Source organism: Pyrus communis, chromosome 17 (assembly GCF_963583255.1).
Source record: "Pyrus communis chromosome 17, drPyrComm1.1, whole genome shotgun sequence".
Classification (NCBI taxonomy): Eukaryota; Viridiplantae; Streptophyta; class Magnoliopsida; order Rosales; family Rosaceae; genus Pyrus; species Pyrus communis.
Window position 1 is genome coordinate 10,387,046 of NC_084819.1, and position 20,711 is coordinate 10,407,756.

Sequence of the window (20,711 nt, forward strand, 5' to 3'; positions counted from 1 at the left end):
ACAAGTCAAACCCTTCAATCCTTGTGTATAAAGAACGACCTCTCTTGTATAGTTGATAGTTCAGTTCATTGACAATCTAATAGCACTCTCATTCTTTCTATTTTACTTTCAATTTTCAAACATTACTCCGGAGAAAAATAAAACAAAACAGATATTTCGTAAATAAAAAATTGGGACAACTTTATTTATGCCCTAATTTTTATGATCACGAAATCAACAAAGGGGTGACATTAAAAAATGTAAAAAAATCAAGAAAAACACAAATAAAAACAGAGTGGTCCACGCGTGCCAATGTTTGTAGTTGTGCACTTGTGTGTGTGTGTGTGTGTGTTTGCAAACGGTGTGAGCTTCAAGCGTGCTGAAGAGGCACTCACGTGCGAGGGGGGCTTATAAATACGCATGTAGAGAAACGGCACCACCAACACAAAGTTGGGAGGTTTTTCTGAGTTGAATTTTCTTTTTTCCTGGAACACAGAGGTCAGAAGCAAAACAGAGACAGAGGAACTGGCAAAAGGAAAAAGAAAAAGTTGTCTTAAATTATTCATTAGATTTTGTAAAGTGACTGAAAAAGTTGAGAGAAATGGAGATTGAGAGTGAAATGCAGCAGCAATCCAGGTTTAGGAGGATTTGTGTGTTTTGTGGGAGCAGCCAAGGGAAGAAGAGCAGCTACCAGGATGCTGCCATTGAGCTTGGCAAAGAACTGGTATATAACGATGGCTTCTTCTTCTTCTTTTTCTTTTGAAAGGCGATAGGATATTATACATTTAAATTTATCTAAACTACGTGGAGAGTGATTCGAACTTGGGTTTAGAGGGGAGAGCATATAGGTTCAAATACATTTTTATGCCGGTTTCTTGACGCATGGGTTCTTGGAAAAGTTTTTTGAATTTTTCGCTCATTTGGATTTGAATGTGATTTGTGAGCACGTTTTTGTGTTTGTTTCTTGTTTTGTGAGATGGGTTTTGCTTGGAATTAGCTGATCATCTTTGTGTTTTTGTAATGTTTTCATGTTAACTTGTTCTGTTTTTATTGGGACAACCACATTATGATTTTAACTTGTCTGTCGCTTGGGTCATGAGAGTTTTGGAGAAATTTTAGCAGACTGCATGCCAAAAAAATGTTGCTCTCTCTCTCTCTCTCTATAAACTCATAACTTGAACATTTTTGTTGAAGGTTTCAAGGAACATTGATCTGGTGTATGGAGGGGGCAGCATAGGACTGATGGGTTTGGTTTCACAAGCTGTTCATGATGGTGGTCGCCATGTCATTGGGTACTTTTATTTTATCAAATCTCAGATTATTAAAAGAAAAAAGGGATTAAGAAAGAATTATGGTTGGTTTAGTTCTGCATTGCGTACTGATTTCGTCTCCCCCTGCAGAGTTATTCCCAAGACGCTCATGCCTCGAGAGGTATGTTTCCTCCAGCCACATAAAAGTCTTTCAACTTTCCGGTTGCAAAGAATACAATATATATATATATATAAACACATTGTTATATGTGTGTATATTTATAGGGATTAAGATTAATGCTCTGTTCTTTCTTTTTAATCACTTGCTTTGCTCTGTTCTTTCTTTTTAGTCACTTGCTTTTCTCTTTTCTTCTAAGTGGGGATGATGTGAGCACTTTTAGCTACTGTTTTCTGGTTCATTTTGTTTTTCTCCCTTTTGGGTTTTGTTTTCTTGCTTTTGGGTTGTGTTATTTTCTGTTTGGCTCCCTAGAATTCTGTTTCTTCTTCAATGGATGCTTTGGTTGGGGAGGCTTATCCATTACACACTCGAGTACTTGGCACTAGCCCAATAACCCTAATAATAATACCCCACATTTCTGATTCTTTTGAGTTTCTAGTGTACTTCCGGTATCTTAGACTCCGGGCGGGTTACTGTTAGATCATTGGTTAAAAGATATAATTACCAAGACCTAACGGCCAAATCAGTCGAAGTATCAGACACTCCGAAGTTGTATAAAATATTCGTCATGCCGTGCTCACTTGAGCTATAAAGTAACTTTGCTTCTTGTGCTTTTCTGTCTTGGCATTTTCTATGTATCGAACTTTGTTTAGTCTTACATCTCAAAACTACTGGCTGGGGTTCAAATTTTTGCATTGAGTCCATCATTTCTGCAACTCATCATTCCGTTGCTGCACAAACCTACAAATCTCCCTCTCCCTTCTTTCTCTCTCTAATTGTTTAGTTTGTTTGTTTTGTCGTGTGCATTGATGCCATTTTGCAGATAACTGGTGAGACTGTGGGGGAAGTGAAGGCAGTTGCAGGCATGCATCAAAGAAAGGCAGAGATGGCTAAGCACTCGGATGCTTTTATTGCCTTGCCCGGTTAGTATAAGTCCTCAACCAATCTCTCTCTCTCTCTCTCTCACACACACACCAGAATTCTTAAACATATCAAAAAACGTACGGTCCTTCATGGCTTTAATTTTACCAATTTTAGCATGCAAGTCCACTTTTTAGTTCTTGTGAATAGTATTGAGACGGAAAATTTTACTATACAAAGTTCAATGGTACTGTCGTTGGATATGCAATGCATAACAGACGAGAACTTATATCAGGAAAACTCGAATTTAGACTAAAAGAGATCAAAACCCAACAAACAAAATTGGAAATAAGCGGAAGCTTTTTATCCTTCCCGAACTGAGTACATGACAAAACATTGAAGCACAAAGATTTGGCAAGAGAAAATGTAAAAAAAATGTTGATAATTTACTGTTGAAACAATCTGTGTTTTGTGGTATGAAAGCACCGATAGTTGACAATGTTGATTGAGATTGTGATTGTATAAATTTGTAAATTATGAAAAATTCCTCTAACACAAAACCCAAGAAACACCCTGATTAAGAGAGCAACTCATCAAAGAGTCCCCAGAGCATGACACGTCAACATCTTACACTGAAAATTATATACAGGCTTTCTGAGGAAATCTGCCTCTGCTTGTGCGGGTTAATATCCTGTTTAGCTAAATATAGTCGTTAGCTGTATATATTGACTTGCACCAATTGGGTTTGCCAACGAGCACCTGCACCTGCACCTGATGCTCACCACTTCCATTCATACACCGACATCCGGAGTTTTCCTTGCATTTGAGTTTGAATTTTCCTCGGTGTAAATTTTTAGTTTAGGATATCCGTCTTTAAAATAAATAATAAAAAAAAATCCCTCTGCAAGCATATGTTTTTGACAGTAAAAATGTAACAGTAAAAGTGTAAGTATTCATATTCCATGGTCAAAACATTACACCAAGGTTAAAAAGTCCAGACGGAACAAGTCGGTATTTTCGAATCTCTTTTTACCCTTTCCTTGTCCTTATCCTAGTACTAGTTGTCTTGTTTTGCCCCTCTATTCCGTGGGAGAGAATCTTACCTATCCCGATTGTTTCTTTTATTGTGCTTATCTCTTTCATTACGTACGTGTTAACTTGACTATTACCAATGGAAGACGTGTGTGAACTGTGAGGCTTCTGGGACTGCAAAAGCTGATTTAGTTTTTCGCTGCAGGTGGTTATGGAACTCTGGAAGAGTTACTTGAAGTCATCACATGGGCTCAGCTTGGAATTCATGACAAGCCAGTAATTCCCTTTTTTCTGCATTTTTATTACTAGTTGAACGTAAAACTCGTCAACTTTTTAGGCTTATCCACCTATCGTTCTTGTCTGTGTGCAGGTGGGATTGCTGAATGTCGATGGATACTACAATTCCTTGCTGTCGTTCATCGACAAGGCCGTGGAAGAGGGATTTGTTAGCCCGAGCGCACGCCACATAATTATATCGGCACCAACAGCCAAGGAGCTGGTGAAGAAACTGGAGGTAATTTCAAAACACTGTTTAAAATACTCTAATCTACGGGATAGAGAGGGATTCGAACTCTTATGCAAGGGGACGGGAGCACATCGCTTGGCTTGAAAATTTGTTTTGATGTTTAGTTACTTTCGGTGGTGCAGGATTATGTCCCGTGTCACGAAAGAGTTGCTCCAAAGTTGAATTGGGAGATAGAGCAGCTTGGCTACACACAAGAATATGACATCTCCAGGTGATATTATGGGCTTGCAAGGCAGGCATTCAACCGCTAAAGCACTAAAGCTTGTTGGAATTTTGGAAGTTGAAGAGGCTAATTTGTAGAACTCTAAATTTCAGATATGGGAATCTATTTTTTTGTTTTTGTTTTTCCAATGTAAATTATTGGAATTGACCTCACTATGTGAAGCTTCAATATTCTATGTTTGTGGAAGTTTCCTTCCCATTTCTTAACTTGTAAGTAACCGAACAGCACTTGAGGCTTTTGTGAACCTTCCCCTATATTAACTAATTTATACATTTATTGTTCAGCATATATGCTTTTGTTTTCACTTTGTTGTGTCTTACCGCAAGCAGTCTGTAACTCAAGCGATTAATACCATGTATCTCTGCATTCGGGGTACCGTGTTCAATTCTCCTCCCATAATATTGCTTGTATCAGTGAAATGAGCAAATGGGTTGACAATGCATTAACACGTTGTTGGAAAAACAGAACCAATGGTCCCATTTAGAAGGACTAACAAAGAAAGAAGGAAAGAAAGAGGTTGGCAATTGTTGTTTGCAGACACAGATAGAGTCCCATCTTTTCAAGCAATGCTTTTCTGCTAAGGTTGGGAAGCTAAGGCCAACACCAAGAGCCAACAAACCAAAGGTGTGAGTCATTTGTCAAGTAAATGTTTGATTGGAATTTGGAGGAAAGGGGGCCAATCTTGAGAAAAACAAAGGGGTTCCCTATGCTGTCGGACGAATGGGACAATGACATGTGACTTGTGGCCTATGGAGGGCCACTTGTTATGTACATAGAAAAGTAAAAGGCCAATTTTCTGGGACAGTTAGGACCCAGTTTCTTCTAGGTGCCTGTGGTTGATTCCACTAACTGTGTAAGATTCTTACTTGTGAAAAGGGGATATATTCTCGTGTCGCTCTATCATTGATTTAGTAATTTAACTAGTAATTGAAAATATATCTCTTTTTTTCTCTCACTCATTATGTGACCCTGCTATTTCATTTATCTCGCTCATCACGTAACTCTATATTTTATCTTTCTCACTCATCACAAGACACCATACATGTAACTAGAAATATAGTCCTCTCTCTCAATGGACACTCATCATGTGGCACCATGCATGTAATTGGAAACGTATCATTCTCTATAACTAATGTGACCATACTACCTCTCTTTCTATCTTAATCATCACGTAACTCTATTCTCCACTCTTTATCTCACTTACCAAATCACACCATACAGTAACAAGAATACAACTCTTTTTCTCTATTTCACTCGTCACGTGTAAGAGAGAGAGGTATATGTCCGATCACATCCAAAGCTCTTGTTGATTTGAGCCCTTGAGGGGTCAATTTTTGGAGTTTCTTGGTAGAGGTTCTTTTTCAAACTTCCAGTGTGAAAAATTCAAAGATGGGACAAAGAGAGATGGTGTTGATCAAACGATGGTGGAAACATTAGGAATAAGAGTAAAAGGACAAAACTCCTACACTGCAGTCCTATCTGTTATGATTTTGCCAATAGGCCCAAAGCTTTATTGAAAAAGAGGGAAACAAGTGTTCATTTTTTGAGAAAGTTTCTCAGACCCAGTTAGGCTGAAAATGTACGAGAAAATCTCCAGGAAATTCAATCTATGACACCAGTTCGAATAGGACATTATCGGATTCCATTTCTACAGTTGTAGCAAGGACTCATAGATGTAAATCGTGTGAACCTGTGAGACGTGACACGTGTGCTGGGTTGTCGTGACATGGTGCATTGACCAATTCTTCAATATTTCTTTTCCTTTTGAAGACGAAGAATTATGATTTTGATCCATATAGTTTGTACTTATCTTCTATTTCGGGCCTCATAGGTTAGAATAACGGATTAGACCATGCAATGTTTGCAGTTTACCGTGCTAGTATCGGCCCAACTCAAGCAAACTCAACTTATATGAGGTAGCGAATTTCTAACATTTACAGTAGAAGTGTGAATAATAAGACTCAAGGTCTAAATAAAAGATCTTATGAAATTAAATTCTTTTTAATTTCAGCCACCTATGTTCAACAAGGTAAATAATTTGATTGAATTGAATAACAACCTAACTTCTTCTAAACAATGCACCACTTAATCCAATTTACAGATGCAAGAGATTAAGCAACTTCTACCATTCAAGAAATAATGGAATATATTGAATAAAAAATTTAAAACAAAAATTAGGGCTTGAGGTTGAAAGAGAGCCACTCACTAGCTGTTTTCATGAGTTTGTTGTCCATTGCAGCATGATGTTGGTACCGGAATCCGATCTGTGGGCTTCGATTCTTTCGGATTGCAAGGCTCCAACTTTTTTCTAAAACCTAACCTTATGGGAAGGATGCTCCAACTTCTCTTGGTCTTGACCAGCTTCTGGAGCTCCTTCTTCATGCTTGAACACTCCCTTTGAAGCTCTAATACACGTTCCCTCATGTCATGATGATCGAAACCCACAGCTTGGTCTTGTGGAGCGTCCACTTGACCGGACACATCATTTTTGGCGGGGAGCCCAAGGTTTACGCTGGGATTTTGTGAGTTCTCAAGATTGTCAACAAAGAACCAGCCAGAAATTGACGTGCGGAGTCGAAGCTGTTCAAAGAAAAGGACTTGAACAATTACTCGAAGAGGTAATCTCTCGTTCTGAGCTGCATGCGTACTGGCTTCCAGAGAAAGCTTCTGGCAGTTCATGAGTCTGCAGAGTTGCTCCCTTTCAGCATCTGTAAGCCAAGGATGTGCCTGAGGTTGTGAAAAATGCAATGTTGTTAGCATGCATGATCAGGACACCAAAGTCGTAGAAAAATATTACCCCAACAATGTATGTTACGCCTGGTTATAGTAACATATTAGTAATGTCCTAGTTTAAAAATTGGGAATTTTTCGAGTACTGATGACGGTCACATATGGACCGGCTGATGTAAAATTTACAGTGAAATGCTATTCACAGAATTCTAGCTAAATAGAAATCTAACTTCAGAAACAAGAAACCAGCGACATTTTCGCCAAACTATATCTAAGGTGAAACTAAATATCATTATGTCATGAAGATAAGTTCATACGCCATGCACTTAAGTTTGATTTACCTTCAAGAAAACATCGATTGCATGATATATGCCATCATCCACCGGCCGGGCATATTCAGGGATGACAGCAGCAAGTGCCTGAAATTTTGGTAACTTCAAATTAACATCTGGCGCTACCTCGGCAAGGTATCCATCCACCAGACTGGCTACCATAGTAATAGGTGTCAGTGGATCAGTGCCAGTCATTAGTTGCCCCTCTTCGATTATGCATGGGGAAGATGATGCAAGTGAAGCCTGGTTTACCGACATGAAATGATCAAGAATCCTCTGAATGCAGTCTATGTCGTAAAGAGTCTCTACAGAATAGCCCATATTTGGTATGAGAAGATCTATGAGCACGGCTTGGTCCAACTGGGCACCTACCCTTTTCTCCAAATTTTCTCTGCATGACGGACTTGCATGTAAGATCATAGCCGTTCGTAGCAGCCTAAGGAGAAACTTGGAGGATGTGACTCCTTTCTTATGAGGAAGTAACCCCATGATATCTTCAAGTAGAGCCCTCTGGTCTGCCTCAGAAATGTTAGAAATGGTGGTGCCTGAGTTTACATAATTTGTGTCATGAAAGCTCGACTGTCTATTCATCAAGGGGAGATACTTTCTAACATAGAATATGAGAGAAGCGGCAATACTCTCAGGCCTCATTCCTTTCAATTCGACAGCTTGAATCAATCGCTTATAGAGAGGTAAGCTAAGTAAGGATGCATCTTCATACCACCAATCATCAGCGAGAGGTTGGGGCTTAGCATCATCAGAAGTTATTCCGTTCCATGATGCTGTTGGGTTCTTCATGTCATTTTCTCCTGATAATATAGGCCAACTGAATAACTTTGGATCTGCACAAGCTTTGATAGCCAAGGAATCAATGCATCGTGAAGCAATGTGGAGCTCTTCGGCATATTGTTGAACTTCTTCACATGTTTCAAGAGCTACTATGGAGTCTCTCCAATTGCTGAAGACTTCAGTAAGGAAAACCTCTGTTTGCACAATGAGATTTCCTTGTTCGTAATCTTCAGTCATTTGGAGGTATTCTGCTGCACATCTAAGGATGACTACGTTCATAGCAGTCAGTTCTATTTTGACGCCATAGCAGAATTTGGTTACAAGCTCAAATGCTTTAGCTCCCCCGGGCACACCATGAAGTTGCAAGGCACAAGAAGATCCTTCCTCACTAGAACACTCTTCGATAAGCCTCTCTAGTAGCCCACTTTTAGAAAGCAACGGAAACTGCAGTAATGGCCAACATGAGTACTAAAATGAGAGCATAGCTCGCACCCCAATAAAAGTCCGACTAAATAAGAAAATTACAAAACAAGTGTACACAGAGCAAATGGAAATCAATACAATGATGCGCGTGCACAAACACACACAAAATGTTATTGTTTTCAACTGGCAAGATATATCAAACAAAATGCACCTTGTGGAGGTGAAAAGACATTTCCCCAACTTGAATCACAACATCGCTCGGAAGCCCAGTTGTGCAAAGCCTGAATGAGAAACACAAATCAGATCCATATAAACATAACTTAAATCACCTAATATAGTCATAACTCAATAGCATTAATTATCACAGAATCAAATACATTGCAGGAGACCTCATAATAGTCCTCAAAAGAATCCATCCTTGCTAGTCTTTATACAAACCCCATGTGGTCGGTAGCTAGCAGGACTCTAATCCAATAAATGGGTTCACTTCACGTTCATATAAACAAAACCCGTAGCTACTTTCTGTTGCTAATGAATTCTCTATCAAGGGGGTTTCCAAATTATACGTAATTAACACATGCATATATAATCAAAGTACTAAACTTTCTTGCTTCTTACATATTACCGAGTACAACAAGCAAACACCAGATGGGCAATTTCTAGTTCATCGATTATATCCATTGGTTTGTAATAGTGCACCAGAGCATATGGAAAAAGGGGTTACCAAGTTTGGCCTTCGCGATGGAATGCTTCAGACTTAGCTCCAAGCTTCATGCAAGCCATGAGTTCTGGTGGTGGTTTTGTAAAATGGGCAAGCTTGGAATCATGAAATTATTAAGTGAAGCAAGAAATGCCGATCAGATAAAGACTTCGGTGAAAATGTGAGCGACAGTGAACGTGGCATGCTTATCATTTGTGGAAAATACTTTCAAAGTTTAGAGAGAGAGAGAGAGAAGTAGCGAGTCTAAAGCAAGAAGTGAAGGGGAGAAGGAAGCGGTTCAAACAGTTACAGTGGCTCCAACTGGGGTTGCGATTTAGACTCACTCTTGTTTCCCTTGTGTTTTGCTGTCACCTTCCTTTCCACTCCGACTCGGCTTTTCGCCACGTCTACAAATGTTCTCAGAAAAGGCCATAAGTTTTAGCTTGGGCTCCAAAAAACTGAATCCTCTTGAACCTAAGTTGTAACTGTTTGGACGTCATGGAAAAGTGTGAGTTGGGCTTGGGTTGGAATTTTTTGAACTTGTTAAATTTTGCCGTTAGGGTTCAGTTGATGCTATGTCCGCCTGTACTTTGTCAATCTCAAATAAAATCACACAGTACAGACAGACAGAGCTTCAACATATAACTTGTCCACACCCATAGCAAGGCTTTGAAATCTTACATGTCCACTGTTGTTCATCCGTTGATTAATAAAGAAATGGCTCAACTGCATTTTACATTCTTAATCAATTTAGGTGATTTTTCAAAATGAATCACGAAATATTAATTTTCTTACATTAAATCCTGAGGTTTTGGAATCATATCAATTTATATTATTCATCTATTTTATTGTATGAATCCATTAAACTGATGATGTGGCAGATGTGAGACTTGTTTCTAGGTTGTGTAGAAGCTACACTTATACCATTGGAACCAAATTATGTGATTGGTTATAGTTTTAGATATGAAGCATTGATTGAGGAGAAACCGAGAAGCCAAATCTGCATGATGACTAGTTTTGGTCTATATGGTACAAGTGTAATTTTCACGTTAACTCAAAAATTAGTCTCAAGCTTCTCACATCGTCATCGTAACGCAAAACCGAACAATCAAATGTATATATGGAAAAGAAAATATGTTATATGTATATATTTTAAAAATCTCATAAGGCAATGTGCAAATATTGAAACTCATGACATAATTTAAACAATCACTCCGAACCAAAATGTGTAAAATGTGATTAGCACTAAAAAACTGTTTCCTCAAAACAGTGTTACGTCTAATATTTGGCTAATGCATAAAATAAGGACATCTTTCTAGCTATTAGATTATGTATGTACACTAAAATATTTATCGCGCCATAAGTTTGTATAAAAGTCGCGTGTTTGATTCCTCTATCCCCAATATCATCAAGAAAAGACATACATAAGCACTGAAAATATTGTTGGATAGGTGATAGATCAGAGTAGGATATGTTCAACTTTCAGGATCCTCCGCTATAACTAAAAAAAAAAACCAAAAATTGTTATTTATACTCTAAAATCTCATTTTGCATTTTGAACTTTCTATAATTAAAAAAAATAAAAAATACATTTGTGATGAGAAGTATATAATAAAATTTTTAGAATGCTAATAATAGTTTCCAAAAACATTTACATTAGCAAATGCATATCGAAAAATAAGTTATAATAAAGAGAAAGACATATATGTGAGACGTATGATGAAACGGGTAGCAGGGATTTTCTCTTCTACTGAAAGAGTGAAGGCAGCACCTAGCTAGCTAAGTCATAGACTCATATATAGGTGCGTGGTAATAAAAGAAAATAACAAGACCAAAGTTCCTTGAAACGATTAAAAAAATGGAAGTTTGATTTGAGCATGGGGTGGTGTTGGTTTTGGGGATGGGAACCCAGAAAACCCCCATAACCCAGCAGTCCCGCCAGGCCAGCTCAAGAATTTACTATAAATAGCCGTTTCGTGGACCATTTATATGAGTCTTAATGCTAGCCCATTGTTATGTTTTTAAATTTAATTACTTGAGAAGCTTTTACGAATGTTACAAATCACATCATGTAATCAAGTGGCTGCGCCGGCATCGGCAGCCCAGCCGGCTCTGCATCCGCCTCCGCCAACCTGTTCTCCATGTGTGTGACTTTAATGTTGTCCCCAATTAATCCATATATATATATATATATATATATATATATGTATGTATGTATGTATGTATGTATGTGTGTATGTATATTTTAGTATATATATATGTATGTATGGTGTATATTATTCAAGTATATCTAAATCTATAGTCTTTATTAGTATGTTTGAGCAGCCTGCCTGCCTTTGAGTTTGAGGGCCACCTGCATTGCATGGAGAGGATGCGACTCTAAACTCTAAAGTCGTAAGATAAAATGCATGAAAGATGTGAGCCCTCCACTCACAACTCAGTGACCACTCTATTCATCCCACTAAGACAGTTTAGATGGTTGACCCACTCATTACTAATTAGGCTGCACTAATTAGACTTAAGTCTAAATTTGTTAGATTAATTACTGATATTGTCTACAAATTAGAATACAAAGTTAGAAACAACATAAATATATAAACAATAATGATCTTTGATATATAATCTTTATATGTTATTGTTTGGGCTCAAAATATTATTTTGGGCCGAGCCAGGGATTATTCTCGGCCCAATGGCATTTATCTAGAATTTTCTTGTGGACCGTCCAGTTAAGATCGGTCGAATCCTGTTGCGAAGAGGATTAGTTTAGATAAAGGGTGAAGTAGTCAATTCCTAGTGAAACAAGGAGTTTTGAAGCCAATGGTGCTTGGGATCAAGAGATGAATCTGGTTTGTTATGGAGTTTGGTTCAAAGTCCTATTGGAGCTAGGATTGGCAAAAATCTAATCAAATTGGGTTGAGGACATCTAATCCAAGTACGATTCTAACTCGGCCATGAAGGGGTTTGCTACTATAAATTGAGGAGGAAGTGCATCATTCAAGGCCACCAATCCAACACACAAATTGCCCTGTATAAAGCTTCTCAACAACCTAAGATTTTATCCTTCTCCCCTTTCTTCCGCCAACACATCTTCAGTTTGGGTAAACAGTACTGTGAAGGCAATCGGCAACATCTTCAGTTTGGATAAACAACACTGGAGCCATAGAATCAGCTGATCAAGAAGCACCTTCATTTTGGATAAACAACACTGCTTCGAGACCCACTGATTACCTATCCAAGTCTCAATCGACAAGGATTTTCGAGTCCTTATTGGTAGAGGTCATCTTATCAACCTTCTCGGCGAAATGAGGTGTTACAAGTTACTAGGCTCGGCATGTTGAATGCTGAGTTGTTTTATGATTGGATATTCACAAGTACACTTTAGAGTTCAGCATTCCGACGATCGAACCACATTTACTATCAAGACATACATCTATTTTGAGTATTTGTGTCCATATAGTCTAGTACCAATTCGGCGTGCTTACACTTTCACAAATATAATCAATGTGACTGAACCCGGCGCTAACGATTTGTGAATTTCATAGAACTAGCAACCTTATCTTCAGGTTGTAGAACCTATAGGCCAAGACACGTTCCTTCCTCGACTGCAGTCACAGGATCAAGAAGTCAGCAACGTGCCCAACGCCCTATCAACATATTTTACTCCCCGGTCGAACTCGGCGGACGAGTTGGCATGCCTTGCACACAACCGAATGACGTAGTTAGCTTATTAGTTACTTGACCTACGCGTCACGTAGGCTTGGTAGTTTTTAGGGTTAACAGTTACATATCCACCTAGCTAGTTTCGCAGATTTAGAATCATAATTAATTTTGTAGTGAACTAAGTCACATGTCTCCTCTTAAAAGATTAATGTGAGTTTAACTAATTCTAGTTTGAGTTTGAGTAAGTAGTGTAAGAACAAGTTTATGACTTCTTATCCAAGGAACATGAATTCATCCAATTGAATCACAACTTATACAAACCTTTTATTGAACATACTCAAGAACCAGAGCCTTAAAACATACCTGCATTATTCGATCCTGATGAAGAAGCCATTGCAGCTTCTATGCTCAAAACCTTTTCCTCTTTTGCGATAATAATAGCTCTTCTAATCAATAGGTCTTAGAACAAAATAAGCCACTGATCGCAAGAATAGTAGTTTAAGCTATATATAGTACTCCTCCGTCCATTCCCTGTTATAATTAAACTAGGATTCAAACTATACAAACCATAAAGAATTATGAGACCTTACAAAGTTCCAATACTAAGTTCTCTTCCAAAACCAATTTGAACTTTTCTCTCAATTCTGTTATCCTAAAACATTGAGGACAACCAAATGGCTTTAATCAAGACTTTTCCATATCAATCTCAAACATTATGACTAGCTCTATCATGTATATCATACTTATAATCTTACATTCTCCCACTTGAGTATGAAACACAACAACCAGTATTTAAGATTTATAGAAGTGATCACTAAGTTTTATTCATGCCACATTCATACTCACATACTATATATATAGTTATGCATTTCAAAGTAAGGAACTGAAGAACCTACTATGTACATTACAGAAACCATTCAACAATAGGAACTGAAGAACCTACTCTGTACATTACAGAAACCATTCAACAATCACTGCATATTCAATTTGCAATCAACACTTATGTGAACCAAAGTGCAGAGTACAAAAATATATAACTCCCACTTATGTGAAACAGCTCTCAACTCAATAGCATTAAGCTCTTAGTTAATGACTATATTCATTAACCAAATCGATATATCAATAATTCTAATAAGTATACATCAATCAAAATCACAAAATTGATTTTCTAGCAAACTTACTATTATTGAACAAAACTTGTTTTTTGGAACAATTGATCACATTATTGGAAGAGTTGAACACTTATTGAAAAACCAAAATAAGCTATAAAACTTGCTAAACAAATACTACCAACTTCAAACAAACAAACTACCTAATTGTGAAGACCTACTGCCTCAATACACTAATGAAACAACAATCTTCCAATTTTGGAGGCAGTTCATTCCCATTGTTCAAAAGACTCTGCAGCCCCTATATGTGTAACATGCTCTTTGTATACATTGTTTGGCAAGGCTTTAGTAAGAGGATTTACAATCATTGCACCAGTAAATAAGTACTGAATATCAATCTCCCCTTTCTTGACCATTTCTCTAACTTTAAGGAACTTCATATCCATTAACCTTGAAGTTGAAGTTCTTTTGTTATTCTTTGAGAAAAATATAACAGCATTGTTGTCGTAGAACATCTTTATAGGCCTTTTAACTGAATCCACATGCTTCATATCAGCAATCAAGTTTTTGAGCCAAACAACTTGCTTCATCCCCTCAAAACATGCTACAAACTTAGCTTCCATAGTTGAAGTTGACACTATAGTTTACTTAGTACTCTTCCATGACACAGCACCTCCACTTAGCTTAAAAATATATCCACCAATTGATTTTCTTTCATCCACATCCCCAACAAGATCAGAATTAGTAAATCCAATCAACTTTAATGAATCACTAGGCCCATAACTACTAACATAAACCTTTTAGTTCTATGTAAATATCTCAACACCTTCTTGGCTGCCACCCAGTGAGCTTCTCTAGGATTTGATTGAAATCTTCCCAAAAGTCCAACAATGAAAGCCAAATCAGGTCTAGTGCAGACATTAGCATACATAAGACTACCAACTAATGAAGCATACGGTTTCATCTTCATTAACTTAGTCTCAAGTTCATTCCTGGGACATTGATCTCGAGAAAACTTATCACCCTTATTCACTAGAACATCAGCCTTGTTGCAACTTTCCATGTTAAACCTGTTAAGTACCCTCTCTATGTGGCCTTTCTAAGATAAACCAAGGAATTTTTGTTTTCTATCTGTCACAATCTCAATTTCCAGAACATAATGAGCTTCCCCAAGATCCTTCATTTCAAAGTTTCAACTTAGCATGCTTTTAGTCTCTTTCAATAGTTGCACATCTAAACTTACAAACAAGATGTCATCAACATATAAGACAAGAAAAATGAACTTGGATCCCTTGAACTTAAGATAGATACAATCATCCATCCTGTTTTCAACAAATCCTTGTGAAGTAACTACCTGGTCAAATTTCAAAAACCATTGTCTTGAAGCCTTTTTTAAACCATAGATCAATTTGTTCAATTTGCAGACCACATCTTCTTTCCTCAGCATAGATTGATTTGTTCTCTTTGTCTTAAACACCCGATTGCTATCAACTACTTTAATGCTAACTAGTAACTTTACTAAAGACCAAACATTGTTTTTAGACATTGAATCAAGTTCTTCTGCCATTGCTTGTTGCTATAGAGCTACGTGAAGACTCTTCATAGCTTGCTAATAAGTCACAGGGTCATCTATATCACCATAATCAAATTCTGTCTCTTGGAGATACACATAGTCTTTTGAGATCACAAGTTTCTTGATTCTGTTGGACTTTCTTAGTTGTGGTTGACCAATCAAATTCTCAGTTATTTAAACATTGAGATTTTGATCCTGAATTCCCACTTGATTCTCAATACTTGTATGATCAGCATTTTCATTCTTAAGTTCTACCATGTTTACATCAAGGCCAGCAATTTCTAAGTGAGCCATTTGAAATACAAGTACCTGATTATAGCTTAGTTGAGAAGAATTATCTGATTGCACTATTTCCTCAAAATCGAATTTATCTTGAGTCATATCTGATATATCTTCATCCTCCAGAAAAATGGCATTATGAGTTTCTTGAATCCTTGTATATGCTTGTGTACAATAGAATTTGAAACCCTTTGACTTCTCTGAGTAGCTAATGAAATAACATGTAATTGTTTTAGAGTCTAGTCTATTTTCACTTGGATTGTAGAATTTTGCCTTTGCTATGCAACCCTATACATGGAAGTGATTGAAACTTGGTTTTCTCCCATAGCATAGTTCAAAAGGTGTCTTGGGTACAGACCTTGATGGCACTCGAATATAATTTGCAGTCTTCAATGCTTCTCTCCAAAGAAAGTTTGGAACCTTTGATCTTGAAATCATGATTCTCACCAACTCCATAAGAGTTCTATTTCTCATTTCTGCCACTCCATTATGTTGTGAGGTACCAGGAGTGGTATATTAAGTCACAATCCCTTGACTTTCAAGAAAATTAGCAAATGGACCCTTTTGTTGCCCTGCCTCTATATGCCTGCCAAAGTATTCCCCTCCCTTATCTGATATAACAATTTTAATCACATGATTTAACTATTTTTCAACTTCACTTTTAAAAACTTTGAAACATTCAAGGACTGCAAATTTCTCACAAATAAGGTAAATATAACTGAATCTTGATAAGTCATCTATGAAGTTCACAAAATAGGTGTTCCCATAAATGTTTTTGACAGGAAAAGGTCCACAAATATCTGTTTGAATGATTTCGAGCAAGCCTTGACTCCTTTTGGCATCTAACTTTCTAACATTAGTCATTTCGCCTTTGATGCAGTCAACACATTCTGTAGCAGTTTTATTGTCTATTGTAGGAATCAAGTTCAATTTAGATAATTGAAAAACTCTTTCTTTTGAAATATGTCCTACTCTTTTGTGCCAAAGTATGAAGGATTGATTAGAAGCATGCATCCTCTTAGTTGCAGTATTCAAAACATGCAGGTTTTCAAAATCCAAATTGCATTGTATTTTCCAAAAATGCTTTTCCGTGCAAATATCTTATTTTAAAAAACTTGACACATTCAACATCTCCCATAAAAACATAGCCTTGTTTAACCAGCTTTGATACAGAAACCAATTCCTCCTCATTTTGGGCATATATAACACATCATTTAGTTGCGTTGTAAAACCAGTGTCTAATTTCAATTTGACAGTGCCAATGGACTCAACAGACACTTTGGTTCCTTCCCCAACGAAAACATTAAAACTGTTTTGTCTTCCTTTGTTCTTTAAAATCATGCAAAGAATTAGTAACATGCACCTGTGCACCAGTATCAAACCACCAAGAGTTTGTGGGAACATCAACAAGATTTGACTCCTCACAAACATAGATATCAGTTCTACCCTTAGATCTCAGCCAATCCTTGAATATTTCACAGTCTTTTCTATAGTGACCTTTAGTTTTACAATGATGGCATCTAACTTTTTCAATATTTTTAGTTTTCACCTTAAATTTGTTAGACTGAGGAGTAAGAACCTTTAGCAGGCACAATAGATTTATCATAAAATTGGGTTTAGAAGTTTTACCAACATTTGTCTCCTCCTTCCCTTTGGCAACTTGGACAAAATTGATAGTTTCAGATTCCTTCCCCATCTATTATTTATGTCGGTTCTCTTCTTGCACACATTGAACAATGAGTTCATCAACAGTCCAAGTTTTATCTTGAGTATTATAGGACACATTTAGTTGACTAAATTTGAGCGGCGGTGCTTGGAGTATCCTGAACACAAGTTGTTTTTCTCCAATGTTAACTTCCATGGAGTTAAGTTTCTCAGCTACATCAGCCATCTTCATAATGTGATCTCTAATTGAACCTTCACCTTCAAACTTGTAAGAAGTCAAAAGGGACATATATTGAGCAATCTCAGCCTTCTCTGATTCTTTAAATATATTCTCAATGGCTTGGAGGTATCCTTGGCAAAAGCTGACTTCTTTATTCCACCACGCATAATGTTTGTCATACCACTTTCTATTATGGATAAAGCCACTTTGTTGGCCCTAGTCCATCTCAAGATCAATCTTCTCAGCCTTAGTGCTTTTGTCTGTCAAGGCCTCAGATTATGGATTGTCAAGGGTAATGTCATACTCATTTAGTATCAAAAGCAATTCAATCTCTATTCTCCACTTTTTGTAATTGCTTCCACCAATGAGTATTTGCACTGCTGCTACGTTGAGTGATTTTAGTGAAACTGCATTAGACAACAATGAAATCAGCACTATGAATCTCAATGATTCTTGATTCAGTCTTTTCACTACCAAATTTGTCCACTGAATCAACTTATTCATATATATGATCTTATTTTCAAAGACATGTATAGAGTAAGCAACCCAATGATATTCTATAATATCTGCAAAAAGGTCAACACAGATTGCACAATATACACACATACATATATACACACACACACACATGAATCAACAAGGCAACTATTGAAAGTTTTCAAGCCTCTTGTATCAGATATGCTAGCGAAAGCATTTTATAAAGACAATCTGTTCAATTCGAATTATAAATGAATATGAATCTTGTTAATATTTTAACCCCTTATCATGATCAAGGAATCAATTTCCAAAATTAAATTCATGTAAACTCAATCTAAACATTATGCAAAATTTGAAAGAATTCGAATTTCAAAATATATATACCTTTTCGCAGTTAGCTTCTAAGATTTGTCAATTTTAGCATCTATCTTGACTCAAAACTATGGTTTAGAGAAGCAACCAGGAAGAAATAGGACCATCGAAGATGATGAGGGAGAACCCTCTTCGAAGAACATGATGAAAACAAAATCCCAAATTTCCCAACAGTCAAATTTTAGCTATTTAAACATCTTACGATATGACACCATTTTGCAACTTATTTTTCCAACGGCTCTATGATGAAAACGACACTGTTTCAAATTAAAGGTTTTAAGAACCCTAAAAACTCAGTCTGAAAACCCAGCTAGTATGTTTTCATGCATTCCACTTTAATTTTAGTTGAATTCAATGGTTGAAACCTAATGGCTCTGATACCACATGTAAGAACAAGTTTATGACTTCTTATCCAAGGAACATGAATTCATCCAATTGAATCACAACTTATATAAACCTTTTATTGAACACACTCAAGAACCAAAGCCTTAAAACATACATACATTATTCGATCCTGATGAAGAAGCCATTGCAGCTTTTGTGCTCAAAACCTTCTCCTCTTTTGCGATAATAACAACTCCTTTAATCAATAGGTCTTGGAACAAAGTAAGCCAGTGATCTCAAGAGCAGTGGTTTAAGCTATATATAGTACTCCTCCGTCCATTCCCCATTAGAATTAGACTAGGATTCAAACTATACAAACCATAAAGAATTATGAGACCTTATAAAGTTCCAATACTAAGTTCTCTTCCAAAACCAATTTGAACTTTTCTCTCAATTCTGTTATCCTAAAACATTGAGGACAACCAAATGGCTTTAATCAAGACTTATCCATATAATCAAGGCTTTTCCATATCAATCTCAAACACTATGACTGGCTCTATCACGTATTTCATGCTCATAATCTTACAGGTAGAAGAAACAAATGATTCCTACTCCAAGGTCAAGTCAAGTTCTAACTATTTTCTCTTGAATTTGAGACCTAATTTTTAGGGACTGACAATCTTTTTTTCATAGTCAAGTTTATGATAACTCATATATTTCGTATATTTATATCATTAATTTTTAGTCTCTTTGTGATGTTTTCTAGTTAAACTGGTTGCGTTATATTCTATTTCTGTTAGTGTGTAGTTACATGTATTTTAAGAAGTGAAAATATAATGTGGAAAGAAGTTTTGTGGCCTCTTTTGAAATCCAAAAAAAGTTGTTCCGTGTTTTAAAGTCCAAATAAAGTTGTTGCTTGTTTTACAGTCCAAATAAAGAATCTAAGGTGAATATGGCTTGTTAGAAAACCTAGAGCATAATGGTAAAGGAATTGGGATTGCTAGCCCGATTTGGAGATATCAAATAATGCAAAAACGTGGAAAATAAAAGCTAAGTTGTTGGGATCTCTTTGGAATATCTTGTAGCCTCTTTTACCCCATAAAAACTTGTCTTTTAGCCACTTCTACATGCCCTTTTTATTCTGACCGAATTTCATTTTAACTTTGTTTGGATTTTTGAGCTACTTTAGTTTTCAAAACAAAAATCCAAATCAAACTGTTATTTTTATTGTTTAATTAGGTTTCACTTAAAGCTAGTAATCCATAGAGGTCTAATCCGTCCATGTGGTTTGAAGCTCTTACTTGTGCCACTATACTATCCTCATATTTGCACTCAGAAAGAACACAACAATTTAAACGTTTAATTTTGGTGTGGGACACTCTTTACCTTTCGATCGGGTAGAAATCTCTAACAAAGTTTTATCAAGGCCCAAAATAAAGCATACTACCCTCCTACTTGTACCTATTCATTCATCCTTATAATGAATATAGCGCTTTTCTCAAAAGCAAAAAAAAACAAAGAAAAAAAAAAGAAGAATTTAAACTAATCTAACAAAAAGGTGTTTATAAAAATAAGAAAACCTATAGACATAATTAACCCCAACTACGACTAAAAGAGAGATTCTTCATACCCTTAACGCTGACCAACATAAGGTAGCTTCTTATAGCAGCAAGTGGTGTTCTTCGTCTTAAAACTAAGCCTTTTGTTTTGATGGGCTCATTTTTTTTAGTTTGTCTGTTCTTTGCAATAATTTTAGAAACTTAAAATGAGTTCGATGTATTTTGTAGCCTCGCTATATGTAATTTTTGGTCAATTTGTTTGGTGGCTGGATAAGAGATTTCATATTTCGTTGGTTACACATGATTCTTCACCGGTAATTTCATATATGTAATTCGACTCACCTCAAAGGTTATGTTACACTAGTCAATGAAAAACAATTACTCCTATTTGGGGTCATGTTTGCTCTTAGTTGCAATCTTATAAGCAACCTATTATTTTATCAAATTACA

The 20,711-nt window shown here is 36.6% G+C and overlaps 2 protein-coding genes across 2 annotated transcripts; one reads left to right on the forward strand and one right to left on the reverse strand.

The window, feature by feature from the left end:
* The first annotated feature begins 580 nt into the window (after positions 1-580).
* On the forward strand, positions 581-4,330 carry LOC137723533 (cytokinin riboside 5'-monophosphate phosphoribohydrolase LOG3-like). The gene is made up of 7 exons (XM_068462734.1): positions 581-703; positions 1,174-1,271; positions 1,380-1,410; positions 2,231-2,330; positions 3,506-3,576; positions 3,671-3,814; positions 3,949-4,330. The coding sequence occupies exons 1-7, from the start codon at positions 581-583 to the stop codon at positions 4,039-4,041; spliced, it is 660 nt and encodes a 219-aa protein (XP_068318835.1). The 3' UTR covers positions 4,042-4,330.
* A 1,924-nt stretch (positions 4,331-6,254) lies between these two features.
* Positions 6,255-9,106, reverse strand: LOC137721850 (BTB/POZ domain-containing protein At5g03250-like). The gene is made up of 4 exons (XM_068460874.1): positions 9,048-9,106; positions 8,535-8,604; positions 7,121-8,344; positions 6,255-6,776 (listed from the first exon to the last, which is right to left on the reverse strand). The coding sequence occupies exons 1-4, from the start codon at positions 9,104-9,106 to the stop codon at positions 6,255-6,257; spliced, it is 1,875 nt and encodes a 624-aa protein (XP_068316975.1).
* Positions 9,107-20,711: the final 11,605 nt, after the last annotated feature.

Bases quoted from the DNA above. Each gene is read 5' to 3' on its own strand.
- LOC137723533 (XM_068462734.1), top strand. From the start codon at position 581: ATGGAGATTGAGAGTGAAATGCAGCAGCAATCCAGGTTTAGGAGGATT. The intron at 704-1,173 runs GTATATAACGAT...TTTTTGTTGAAG, and splicing joins TTGAGCTTGGCAAAGAACTG to GTTTCAAGGAACATTGATCT. The intron at 1,272-1,379 runs GTACTTTTATTT...CTCCCCCTGCAG, and splicing joins GGTGGTCGCCATGTCATTGG to AGTTATTCCCAAGACGCTCA.
- LOC137721850 (XM_068460874.1), bottom strand. From the start codon at position 9,106: ATGGCTTGCATGAAGCTTGGAGCTAAGTCTGAAGCATTCCATCGCGAA. The intron at 8,605-9,047 runs GTAACCCCTTTT...TTTCTCATTCAG, and splicing joins CATCGCGAAGGCCAAACTTG to GCTTTGCACAACTGGGCTTC. The intron at 6,777-7,120 runs GTAAATCAAACT...TCACAACCTCAG, and splicing joins CAATCGATGTTTTCTTGAAG to GCACATCCTTGGCTTACAGA.